General features: G+C 44.6%; 1 protein-coding gene across 5 annotated transcripts in view; it reads left to right on the forward strand.

The window, feature by feature from the left end:
- Positions 1-13,230, forward strand: part of LOC121846957 (RING finger protein 44-like) — a 56,894-nt gene that overhangs the window by 28,368 nt on the left and 15,296 nt on the right. For all 5 annotated transcript variants that reach the window (XM_042326148.1, XM_042326151.1, XM_042326150.1 and 2 more), the window contains 5 exons: positions 6-182; positions 5,332-5,502; positions 11,549-11,658; positions 12,241-12,328; positions 12,931-13,052. In XM_042326148.1, coding sequence (XP_042182082.1) covers positions 6-182; positions 5,332-5,502; positions 11,549-11,658; positions 12,241-12,328; positions 12,931-13,052 — 668 coding nt within the window. The remainder of the gene's footprint in view (positions 1-5; positions 183-5,331; positions 5,503-11,548; positions 11,659-12,240; positions 12,329-12,930; positions 13,053-13,230) is intronic.

Raw genomic sequence — 13,230 nt, forward strand, 5'->3', positions numbered from 1 at the left:
TCTAGCTCATCCAAGCCTGTACAATGCAGCATTTGCCAGTGTCTTACCAAGCTTTCCCACCCCTGATCTCCAGCGAACATTTTATATTGCACCCCAACCCCCCGGGGCCCCCACCCCACCAGCCTCCTCACCTTACTCCTCTCAGCCAGTTCCTCCCTCTCCAGAGGCAGCACCCACGCATGGTGAGTACCCCTCCGTTTGAGTCCCAAATGGCTCCCTCCACCCTATTTAGTGCACTACTTTAGACCAGGACCCTATTCCCTATATAGTGCACTACTTTAGACCAGGACCCTATTCCCTATATAGTGCACTACTTTAGACCAGGGCCCTATTCCCTATATAGTGCACTACTTTAGACCAGGGCCCTATTCCCTATATAGTGCACTACTTTAGACCAGGGCCCTATTCCCTATATAGTGGACTACTTTAGACCAGGGCCCTATTCCCTATATAGTGCACTACTTTAGACCAGGACCCTATTCCCTATATAGTGCACTACTTTAGACCAGGACCCTATTCCCTATATAGTGCACTACTTTAGACCAGGGCCCTATTCCCTATATAGTGCACTACTTTAGACCAGGGCCCTATTCCCTATATAGTGCACTACTTTAGACCAGGGCCCTATTCCCTATATAGTGCACTACTTTAGACCAGGGCCCTATTCCCTATATAGTGCACTACTTTAGACCAGGACCCTATTCCCTATATAGTGCACTACTTTAGACCAGGGCCCTATTCCCTATATAGTGCACTACTTTAGACCAGGGACCTATTCCCTATATAGTGCACTACTTTAGACCAGGGCCCTATTCCCTATATAGTGGACTACTTTAGACCAGGGCCCTATTCCCTATATAGTGCACTACTTTAGACCAGGGCCCTATTCCCTATATAGTGCACTACTTTAGACCAGGGCCCTATTCCCTATATAGTGGACTACTTTAGACCAGGGCCCTATTCCCTATATAGTGGACTACTTTAGACCAGGGCCCTATTCCCTATATAGTGCACTACTTTAGACCAGGGCCCTATTCCCTATATAGTGCACTACTTTAGACCAGGGCCCTATTCCCTATATAGTGCACTACTTTAGACCAGGGCCCTATTCCCTATATAGTGCACTACTTTAGACCAGAGCCCTATTCCCTATATAGTGCACTACTGTAGACCAGGGCCCTATTCCCTATATAGTGCACTACTTTAGACCAGAGCCCTATTCCCTATATAGTGCACTACTTTAGACCAGGACCCTATTCCCTATATAGTGCACTACTTTAGACCAGGGCCCTATTCCCTATATAGTGCACTACTTTAGACCAGGACCCTATTCCCTATATAGTGCACTACTTTAGACCAGGGCCCTATATAGTGCACTACTTTAGACCAGGGACCTATTCCCTATATAGTGCACTACTTTAGACCAGGGCCCTATTCCCTATATAGTGGACTACTTTAGACCAGGGCCCTATTCCCTATATAGTGCACTACTTTAGACCAGGGCCCTATTCCCTATATAGTGCACTACTATAGACCAGGGCCCTATTCCCTATATAGTGCACTACTTTAGACCAGGGCCCTATTCCCTATATAGTGCACTACTTTAGACCAGGGCCCTATTCCCTATATAGTGCACTACTTTAGACCAGGGCCCTATTCCCTATATAGTGCACTACTTTAGACCAGGACCCTATTCCCTATATAGTGCACTACTTTAGACCAGGGCCCTATTCCCTATATAGTGCACTACTTTAGACCAGGGCCCTATTCCCTATATAGTGCACTACTTTAGACCAGGGCCCTATTCCCTATATAGTGCACTACTTTAGACCAGGGCCCTATTCCCTATATAGTGCACTACTTTAGACCAGGGCCCTATTCCCTATATAGTGCACTACTTTAGACCAGGGCCCTATTCCCTATATAGTGCACTACTTTAGACCAGGGCCCTATTCCCTATATAGTGCACTACTTTAGACCAGGGCCCTATGGGGCTCTGGTCAAAAGTAATAATCAATTATTACACTTTATTTTTTATAGCGCTATTCATTACATAAAAAAATCTCAAAGCGCTTTAAAGTAACAACACAATATATGTTATTTAGAAAACCCAACATGATGGACAGTCCATTAGAAAGATCATGGCTTGAGTGGTCGTCTGAGGGAGGTGGTGTCGTGGAAATTTCCTCTATTTACCAAATCATGAGAGCAAACCACAACACAAGTCAGAGTTAGTTATCAAAGTCCATCTTTAATTATATGAGCTCTATCACAACCCTGTGACTCTCAGATCAATTCAGTGTATATCAATGAATTCTCTGAGAGTCCCTTCCACATTGCAACTGAGATCCTTTAATAGCAAAAGACACACATAGCCAGACAGCATAGGCATAATTTATCGTTCAGCTTTGTCTCTTAAACTATACTCTTTTCTCAAACTCAGAACCATAAACCAATCCTCCATATCAACAGGCATATATCAAATCCATCCTATCTTGACAAGATCACAGAGACACACTGACTGGCACACAGACATTGTGGAGCCAAGAGATACACGCTTGACCTCTCCCCTCTCTCCGGCCCAAGCAACTTAGTCTTGACATAGAACAGATACTGCAACCCGGCCACAGTATTATACAAAAATAACATTCTGATGAGAAGTAACTTACAAACATATGATGAATATAAAACATCTTACCAACTAACTGCAGTTGAAACCAGGATTAATCCTTGAGGCGCTCACTTCTCCAGCGTGCCAGTGGCCATCGAAGGTGATAATTTTACCCACCGAAGTGGGTTACAACGTCGAACTGTAGTAAGGTCATGACCCTGGTGAGGACGACGAACACACAGATGAGCATCCCTGACACGGTTTCTGACAGTTATTGAAGAAATTCTTTCAGTTTTGCAAACCCACAGTTTCATCAGCTGTCCGGATGGCTCGTCTCAGACGATCCCGCAGGTGAAGAAGCCGGATGTGGAGGTCCTGGTGTAGCGTGGTTACACGTGGTCTGTGGCTGTGAGGCCAGTTGGATGTACCGCTAACTTCTCTAAAATGATGTTGGATGCGGCTTATGGTAGAGAAATTCACTTTAAATTCTCTGGCAACAGCTCTGGTGGACATTCCTTCAGTCAGCATGCCAATTGCACGCTCCCTCAACTTGAGACATCTGTGGCATTGTGTTGTGACAAAACTGCACATTTAAGTGGCCCCAACACAAGATGCATCTGTGTAATGATCATGCTGTTTAATCAGCTTCTTGATATGCCACACCTGTCAGGTGGATGGATTATCTTGACAAAGGAGAAAAGCTCACTAACAGGGATGTAAACAAATTTGTGCACAAAATGTGAGTGAATTAAGCTTTGTGTGTATGGAGCATTTCTGGGATTTAAAAAATTTAATCTCATGAAACATGAGACTAACACTTGTGTTGACATTAATGGAGGGTTGATGTATAAAAAAAAACAGATCAGGATTGACTGGGGGGTGACCTTTTAGGTTTGTTTGTCACCATTGGCCTCGTGGTGAAATTCCTGAGCGGTTTCCTTCCTCTCCGGCAACTGAGTTGGGGGGACGCCTGTATCTTTGTAGTGGCTTGGTGTATTGATACACCATCCAATGTGTAATATCTTCACCATGCTCAAAGGGATATTCAATGTCTGCTTTAAAAACATTTACATTTATTTATGCATATACCAATAAGTGCCACTCTTTACAAGGCATTGGTAAACCTCCCTGGTCTTTGTGGTTGAATCTGTGTTGGATATTCACTACATGATTGAAGGACCTTACAATTATCTCTATGTGTGTGGGGTACAGAGATAAGGTAGTCATTCAAAAAATATTAAACACTGTTATTGCACATAGTGAGTCCATGCAACTTATTTTGTGACTCGTTAAGCACATTTTTACTCCTGAACGTATTAAGGCTTGCTACAGCAAAGGGGTTGAATAATTATTGACTCAAGACATTTCATTTTATTTGTAATTAAGTTTCTAAAAGCACAATTCCACTTTGACATTGTGGGATATTAACGTAGGCCAGTGATACAACATCTCATTTTAATACATGTTAAATTGAGGCTACAGCACAACATTTGTTAAAGTCAAGGGGTGTGAATACTTTCCTGAAGGCACTGTGTAAATAAAATCTATTACAATTTCTACATACTTTCTATCAAGTTGGAGACGTTCAAGACCGTGGTTGTGTGTGGTTGTGTGTGTGTGTGTGTGTGTGTCCGCAGGCTGTAGTTTTGCCTGATGTAAGGAATAGGCTTTGTGACGGAACCCCTGTCCGTTACAAATAACATTTAGAAGTACGCCTCACGTCATCTAGTACACGTACACAGTAGTTGATTGGGGACAGCAAGGAAACCAGGTAGTCATGAGGCATGGTGCTAGGGCTGAGTGAGTGAGAGTTAAAAGAAATACTCCAGATATAACAGACTGACCCTAGCCCCCCGACGCATAAATACTGGAGGCTGAGGCAGGAGGGGTCGGGAGACACTGTGGCCCCGTCCGACGATACCCCCAGGCAGGGCCAACCAGGCAGGATATAACCCCACCCACTTTGCCAAAGCACAGCCCCCACACCACTAGAGGGATATCTTCAGCCACCAATTTACCATCCTGAGACAAGGCTGAGTATAGCCCACAAAGATCTCCGCCACGGCACAACCCAAGGGGGGGCGCCAACCCGGACAGGAAGATCATGTCAGTGACTCAAGTGACACACCCCTCCTAGGGACGGCATGGAAGAGCACCAGTAAGCCAGTGACTCAGCCCCTGTAATAGGGTTAGAGGCAGAGAATCCCAGTGGAGAGAGGGGAACCGGCCAGACAGAGACAGCAAGGGCGGTTCGTTGCTCCAGAGTCTTTCCGTTCACCTTCCCACTCCTGGGCCAGACTACACTCAATCATATGACCCACTGAAGAGATGAGTCTTCAGTAAAGACTTAAAGGTTGAGACCGAGTTTACGTCTCTGACATGGGTAGGCAGACCGTTCCATAAAAATGGAGCTCTATAGGAGAAAGCCCTGCCTCCAGCTGTTTGCTTAGAAATTCTAGGGACAATTAGGAGGCCTGCGTCTTGTGACCGTAGCGTACGTGTAGGTATGTACGGCAGGACCAAATCGGAAAGATAGGTAGGAGCAAGCCCATGTAATGCTTAGGATTCATTTAGAATGTATGATCCAAATACTTCTATTGCTTTCAGTGGTACTTTCTGAATGCACATTGATCCTCATTAAAAAGGAACGAGTTAGAATGTATGAAATGTATGAAACCTGACTGTTTTAGTTCCCTCACACTCATTCCCTCTCCCCTCAGCCTCTCCATAGGGTAGAGAATGAAGTGGATCTCAGGGGGGACCAGCATCCATTAGGAACGTTCTCTTACCCTGCCTCGAGTCACCACCACCCATCAGCGCTGCCTCCCTCTGTCCCCCTCCAGTACCTCCCTCAGGAGCCTCTGCACCAGGAGATGCCCTCCTTCTCAGTGGTAAGACTTTACCTCCCACCTGCCCTTCCCAGTGGTAAGACTTCACATCATATAGAGCTCGCTAGCTGAACCAGTATCTGATTGAAACACACCGGCAACTGTCGTCATTTCTCATGTTATGTTCTATCAGAGTAAATAACTCACGGACACTAGAGAAGCTTAACCAAGTAGACTTCTTCCCAAAGGGTCGTTACAGATTATTAATTATTATTATTAATTCAGAACAAAAACATGGCTTCCCCCTGTGGTGGTATTCATACCCCACTTTGGGTGGAGTCTCCTCCTTATCGCTAAACATGACATCATTCTTGCTAAGCAGGGAACTGAGTGATACGAGCCTTTTACCAGTTTCTCCCCTTATCAGTAGTGTCACATCAGCTGTTTCCCCTGCACTTAGCACCTCCTTGTCTCTTATGTAAACTAATGTTCCTATACTTCTGAGTGTAACAATGTTCGAAGTTTAACCCTGAATCCAACACTCCTGTTACGGTCAGTATGTGCTTCCAAATAAAAGGTACATGCAACCAAAAATAGATTAAAAAAAATGTTTTACCTTTTATTTAACTAGGCAAGTCAGTTAAGAACAAATTCTTATTTACAATGAACCCACTGTTCCTAGGCCGTCATTGAAAATAAGAATTTGTTCTTAACTGACTTGCCTAGTTAAATAAAAGGTTAAAAAAAATTTAACTGCCATGTTTAGGGGCAGAACGACAGATTTTTACCTTGTTAGGGAGGGGATTCGATCTTGCAACCTTTCGGTTACAAGTCCAACGCTCTAACCACTAGGCTACGCTGCCACCCCAACTGAAAAAAAAATGCCTCTTCATTCAGCACCTCCAATGTATTGTGCTGTTGTAGACTTCCGACCTGTGCATAGCAGTAAGGTTAGTGCTATCCGGGATCCTTGGGACGTGAGTGATTTTATACTGAACAAAACATATAAACGCAACATGTAAAGTGTTTGGTTTCATGAGCTGAAATCAAAGATCCTCAGAAATGTTCCATACGCACAAAAAGCGTATCTCAAATTCTGTGCACAAATTTGTTTACATCCCCTTTTTCTAGTGAGCATTTCTCCAATGCCGAGATAATCCATCCACCTAACCAGGTGTGGCATATCAAGAAGCTGATTAAACAGCATGACCATTACACAGGTGCACCTTGTGCTGGGGACAATAAAGGGCCACTCTAAAATGTGCAGGGGAGGGGGTGCTCAGGAGTATTTGTGTCTGTAATAAAGCCATTTTGTGGGGAAAAACTCATTCTGTTTGGCTTCCCACTACATTGGAGTTGCCAAACAGGCATTTTTTTAGTTTCTTGGACTTTTTTGAAAGTACATACAGGTCGTGACTGCAGTTAATTACGATAGTTGCTAATCGAAACTCTGTATTTGAGTTACAAATGTATTTTTACATTATTAAAGGGATATTTAGGGATTTTGGCAATGAGGCCTTTTTATCTATGAGGTGACAGGTATCCTAGTGGTTAGAGCGTTGGGACAGTAACCGAAAGGTTGTTAGATCGAATTCCCGAGCTGACGAGGTAAAAAAAAAGAAAATGTTTAAATAATGTTTAGCAGCACATCATTGCATCTGTGCTGTGGACATATTCACTCCTGCTCAGGTGTTTGTGTAGAGTAAGGATTGGCCATATTTGGCTGGTAATACTCATCTGTCGTAAACATCTGTCGTTCTGCACCCTAAACTGACTTGCCTAGTTAAATAAAGGTTAAATAAGATAAAATAATAATAAAAAATATATTTTTTAAATTATATATATATATATACTTCCCCAGAGTCAGATGAACTTTTGAATACTATTGTCACGTCTTTGTGTCCAGTATGAAGGAAGATAAAGGTAGATATTAGTACTGAGCGATTAACGACATTCTGTTTTTTGGCGGGGTTTATTAAACAACTAATTGACCCGAATTCCATTTAGTTTGTTTTTGTTTATGAGCCAAACACTCCGTTTCTCTAGAGAGAAATCAAGTCGAACTATGTGGGAAGCTAGGCTATAAGGAGTTTTCATTAAACAAATATTCAACCTAAACGCAGAAATGTGATAATTAACTACAATGACTATAATCAGTGCCCCAGTTTTTTTTTTTTAAAAATTTTTTTAATTTTTTTAACACAACTCAGAGACGGATCAGAGAGGAAGAGGCGAAGCAAGAGGTTTCACTCTGCCCAAAATCGATCCAAAAATAAGCCCGCCTATGGAACAACAACTCCCATTGTTAGGGCATAAGACATAAGCATCTTCTCATTGTGTTCAGATTTAGGACGGATACACTTTTACCCAACTTTAGGTCCGATACACACGGACCGCATGAGAAAGGAATGTACTCAAACACAATGACGAGGAGGACAGACACAGTTCGTGAAACTTTATCTACTTTGAAGAACTAGTAAAAATGATTTTAGGTCAGACATTTGTGCAGCATAATTAGGCAGGCTAGCTAAATAGGATGAATTAAGACAGTATGGGGAGAACGTAAGGTTCCGTGGTCTGGCTGACGGCTACTTGCCTGAGCAGAGATGAGATGTTGACTATTTTCTTTTTCATTCCTTATAGTCATCAAATTAAAAACGGAAGTAATAAACACAACTTAAATATGTTATTATTTCATAGTAATTTCCTATGTTTCTATTGGTGTCTTCCCAATATGGACCTGACCGAGACAATGGAATATTTTCAATGTTTTTGCAATTGAATATTCACTATTTTTGGAATTTTCATTAAAAAGCTCAGTCGTTGTAATACCATTTATTTTTTTATTTTAAATTTGAATCGAAATCCAAAACCGAACCAACTTCAAAAAGCACTGATCACTTATCATCAGCAGATTTATACCCCTTATCTTTCATCAGCGATAAATAATCATTCAAATAAAGCAGTTTTGCACAGATCCATGTGCCTCCAGTCGAAGAACCTGCTCTTCCTCACCAGTTAGCTTTCACACAGGTGTTGGGAGCACGCTAGATGGCTAATTAGCACAGGTGTTGGCAGCACGCTAGATGGCTAATTAGCACAGGTGTTGGGAGCACGCTAGATGGCTAATTAGCACAGGTGTTGGGAGCACGCTAGATGGCTAATTAGCACAGGTGTTGGGAGCACGCTAGATGGCTAATTAGCACAGGTGTTGGGAGCACGCTAGATGGCTAATTAGCACAGGTGTTGGGAGCACGCTAGATGGCTAATTAGCACAGGTGTTGGGAGCACGCTAGATGGCTAATTAGCACAGGTGTTGGGAGCACGCTAGATGGCTAATTAGCACAGGTGTTGGCAGCACGCTAGATGGCTAATTAGCACAGGTGTTGGGAGCACGCTAGATGGCTAATTAGCACAGGTGTTGGGAGCACGCTAGATGGCTAATTAGCACAGGTGTTGGCAGCACGCTAGATGGCTAATAAGCACAGGTGTTGGCAGCACGCTAGATGGCTAATTAGCACAGGTGTTGGGAGCACGCTAGATGGCTAATTAGCACAGGTGTTGGGAGCACGCTAGATGGCTAATTAGCACAGGTGTTGGCAGCACGCTAGATGGCTAATTAGCACAGGTGTTGACAGCACGCTAGATGGCTAATTAGCACAGGTGTTGGCAGCACGCTAGATGGCTAATTAGCACAGGTGTTGGGAGCACGCTAGATGGCTAATTAGCACAGGTGTTGGCAGCATGCTAGATGGCTAATTAGCACAGGTGTTGGGAGCACGCTAGATGGCTAATTAGCACAGGTGTTGGGAGCACGCTAGATGGCTAATTAGCACAGGTGTTGGGAGCACGCTAGATGGCTAATTAGCACAGGTGTTGGAGCACGCTAGATGGCTAATTAGCACAGGTGTTGGGAGCACGCTAGATGGCTAATTAGCACAGGTGTTGGCAGCACGCTAGATGGCTAATTAGCACAGGTGTTGGCAGCACGCTAGATGGCTAATTAGCACAGGTGTTGGGAGCACGCTAGATGGCTAATTAGCACAGGTGTTGGCAGCACGCTAGATGGCTAATTAGCACAGGTGTTGGCAGCACGCTAGATGGCTAATTAGCACAGGTGTTGGGAGCACGCTAGATGGCTAATTAGCACAGGTGTTGGCAGCATGCTAGATGGCTAATTAGCACAGGTGTTGGGAGCACGCTAGATGGCTAATTAGCACAGGTGTTGGGAGCACGCTAGATGGCTAATTAGCACAGGTGTTGGCAGCACGCTAGATGGCTAATTAGCACAGGTGTTGGCAGCACGCTAGATGGCTAATTAGCACAGGTGTTGGGAGCACGCTAGATGGCTAATTAGCACAGGTGTTGGCAGCACGCTAGATGGCTAATTAGCACAGGTGTTCAGCACGCTAGATGGCTAATTAGCACAGGTGTTGGGAGCAGCTAGATGGCTAATAAGCACAGGTGTTGGCAGCATGCTAGATGGCTAATTAGCACAGGTGTTGGGAGCATAGTGGCTTTAGCACATTGGGAGCACGCTAGATGGCTAATAAGCACAGGTGTTGGCAGCACGCTAGATGGCTAATAAGCCAGGTGTTGGGAGCACGCTAGATGGCTAATAAGCACAGGTGTTGGGAGCACGCTAGATGGCTAATAAGCACAGGTGTTGGCAGCACGCTAGATGGCTAATTAGCACAGGTGTTGACAGCACGCTAGATGGCTAATTAGCACAGGTGTTGGCAGCACGCTAGATGGCTAATAAGCACAGGTGTTGGGAGCACGCTAGATGGCTAATCAGCACAGGTGTTGACAGCATGCTAGATGGCTATAGCCCAGGTGGTAGGACTAAATGGCTAATTAGCACAGGTGTTCAGCTAGATGGCTAATTCCCAGGTGTTGGCAGACTAGATGGCTAATTAGCACAGGTCAGCACTAGTTGGCTAATCCCAGGTGTTGGGACGCTAGATGGCTAATTAGCACAGGTGTTGGGAGCACGCTAGATGGCTAATTCCCAGGTGTGGCACGCTAGATGGCTAATAAGCACAGGTGTTGGGAGCACGCTAGATGGCTAATTCCCACAGGTGTTGACAGCACGCTAGATGGCTAATTAGCACAGGTGTTGGCAGCACGCTAGATGGCTAATTAGCACAGGTGTTGGCAGCACGCTAGATGGCTAATTAGCACAGGTGTTGGCAGCACGCTAGATGGCTAATTAGCACAGGTGTTGGGAGCGCGCTAGATGGCTAATTAGCACAGGTGTTGGCAGCACGCTAGATGGTTAATTAGCACAGGTGGCCGCCTCTTGTCTTCCGTAAACAAGCACTGTAACCTGGTGATATGGCTGTGTGTATTGTTTTGAATGTTTTTAACATTCAAAATGAGCGTAGTTAGCATCTATAAATGTGTTAACCCTTCACAGTGGTAAGACCTCATGTCTTCACCATTGCACAGTTAGCAAAACATTGAGCTATCTATCCCTAATTTATCCCAATGGTAGGATTTAAGCTAGCTCAGCCTAACCTATCCCAGTGGTAGGACTAAAGCTAGCTCAGCCTAACCTATCCCAGTGGTAGGACTAAAGCTAGCTCAGCCTAACCTATCCCAGTGGTAGGACTAAAGCTAGCTCAGCCTAACCTATCCCAGTGGTAGGACTAAAGCTAGCTCAGCCTAACCTATCCCAGTGGTAGGACTAAAGCTAGCTCAGCCTAACCTATCCCAGTGGTAGGACTAAAGCTAGCTCAGCCTAACCTATCCCAGTGGTAGGACTAAAGCTAGCTCAGCCTAACCTATCCCAGTGGTAGGACTAAAGCTAGCTCAGCCTAACCTATCCCAGTGGTAGGACTAAAGCTAGCTCAGCCTAACCTATCCCAGTGGTAGGACTAAAGCTAGCTCAGCCTAACCTATCCCAGTGGTAGGACTTAAGCATCACTTCACACAGAAGGCATGGCATGGAGGTAGCTAACCTTTCCCAGTGGTAAGGCTTCAGATTGTAGAGCTAGCTAAAGCTACAGAGCTTGCGAAACATACCTTTTTAAATAACCAACCACTTCCATAGGATAGTTCACCACCACCATGTTAACAGCTACATGTCTGTCTGTCTCCTGGTCAGCCATACCCCCACATGCTGCCGCGACGTGTCAGTGGTCACAGGTACCGGTTACAGCAGCCCCTGCCCCCACCGCCGCCACCCTACTACCCAGGCTTCCTGCCCTACTTCCTGTGAGTATGACATTTAATACAGAACTAAATGATACACGTACTTCAGTGCTTTTCATCCCAAAGTCATTCAGGACCTAGAATTGTACATTATTTTTTTAAGTGAGGTGCTAATGTAACTGCCTGCTGTATACCACCCTGCATACCACTGCTGGTTTGCTTCTAGTTTGCTTCTGAAGATAAGCAGGGTTGGTCCTGGTCAGTCCCTGGATGGGAGGACCAGATGCTGCTGGAAGTGGTGTTGGAGGGCCAGTAGGAGGCACTCTTTCCTCTGGTCTAAAAAAATATCCCAATGCCCCAGGGCAGTGATTGGGGACACTGCCCTGTGTAAGGTGCCGTCTTTCGGATGGGACGTTAAACGGGTGTCAGTTTATAGTTTATAATTGGCTCATTCATCCTCCTCCTCTCCCCTGTAACTATTCCCCAGGTCGTTGCTGCAAATGAGAACGTGTTCTCAGTCAACTTACCTGGTAAAATAACGAACGAAAAACATAATATTTATTGCCACCACCAATACATTGCCCCTTTTTCCCCCACTTTCTTATTTGATCTGGGTGATTATGTGACTGTTCTGTCTCTGTGCAGGTCGATGCTTCCTGTGCCTCCCACAGCAGTGGGACCAGCCATCAGTCTGGACCTGGATGGAGATGACGTGGAGATGGAGAACTACGAGGTGAGAGGACCAATCAATACACTTAGAAACGATGTGTGTGTGTGTGTGTGTGTTTGTGTGTGTGTGTCTGCGTCTGCACATATATTATATTTGGGGCCAGTTGTTTTGAATAATTTTTTAAAATGTATTTTTTGTACCTGTATTCACAGAATTATCCACTAGGTTTTCTGCAGGTCGAAAATTCTAGGAAATTGTCTTCAGCTAGTCCAATCACTTTCAGTTTGTGTTCAAGTGTTTTTTTTTTGGGGGGGGGTGTTGCCTAAGCCAGGGGAGGCGTATCTCCATGAATGTTAATGGAAAAAAGCCTATTATTTGGCAGGGAATATTATTTGTAGATCAGTGATTCTACACATCACGTTGATCAAGCTGATCCTCTCCAGCGGACTCAGAAGTTACACATGGGTAAAATAGGGGGCAGTTTAGGTGGACCCCCCCCTAACACTCACAACCATTGATTGATTGATTGATTGGAGTCAATTAAATACCATTTCCTTGAATTTTGTACCTGCAGCAAACCTAGTGGATAATGCTGGAATTACCGGTCAATAAAAATGTAAATAAACCACAACAACTGGCCTTAAATATGTCTCTCACACCCTCAGGCATTACTGAACCTGGCTGAAAGGCTGGGAGAGGCTAAACCACGAGGAATCACCAAGGCAGACATCGAGCAGCTCCCATCCTACAGGTTCAACCTCGACAACCATCAATCTGAACAAACGCTGTGAGATAATCTGCTACGGCCTTTTCTTGTGTTGTACTATCCACCTGTCCATTTGACTGGCTGGCCAAGTAGGGCTGGGCGGTATACAGTATTTTACTATATTCTGGTATTGATGCCTCAGACCGGTTTGGGTTTTTAATTTAATTTCTGTAACGGTATTTCATTATTTGGTTTGTTA

The sequence above is a fragment of the Oncorhynchus tshawytscha genome, linkage group LG08 (genome assembly GCF_018296145.1).
Source record: "Oncorhynchus tshawytscha isolate Ot180627B linkage group LG08, Otsh_v2.0, whole genome shotgun sequence".
Taxonomy (NCBI): domain Eukaryota; kingdom Metazoa; phylum Chordata; class Actinopteri; order Salmoniformes; family Salmonidae; genus Oncorhynchus; species Oncorhynchus tshawytscha.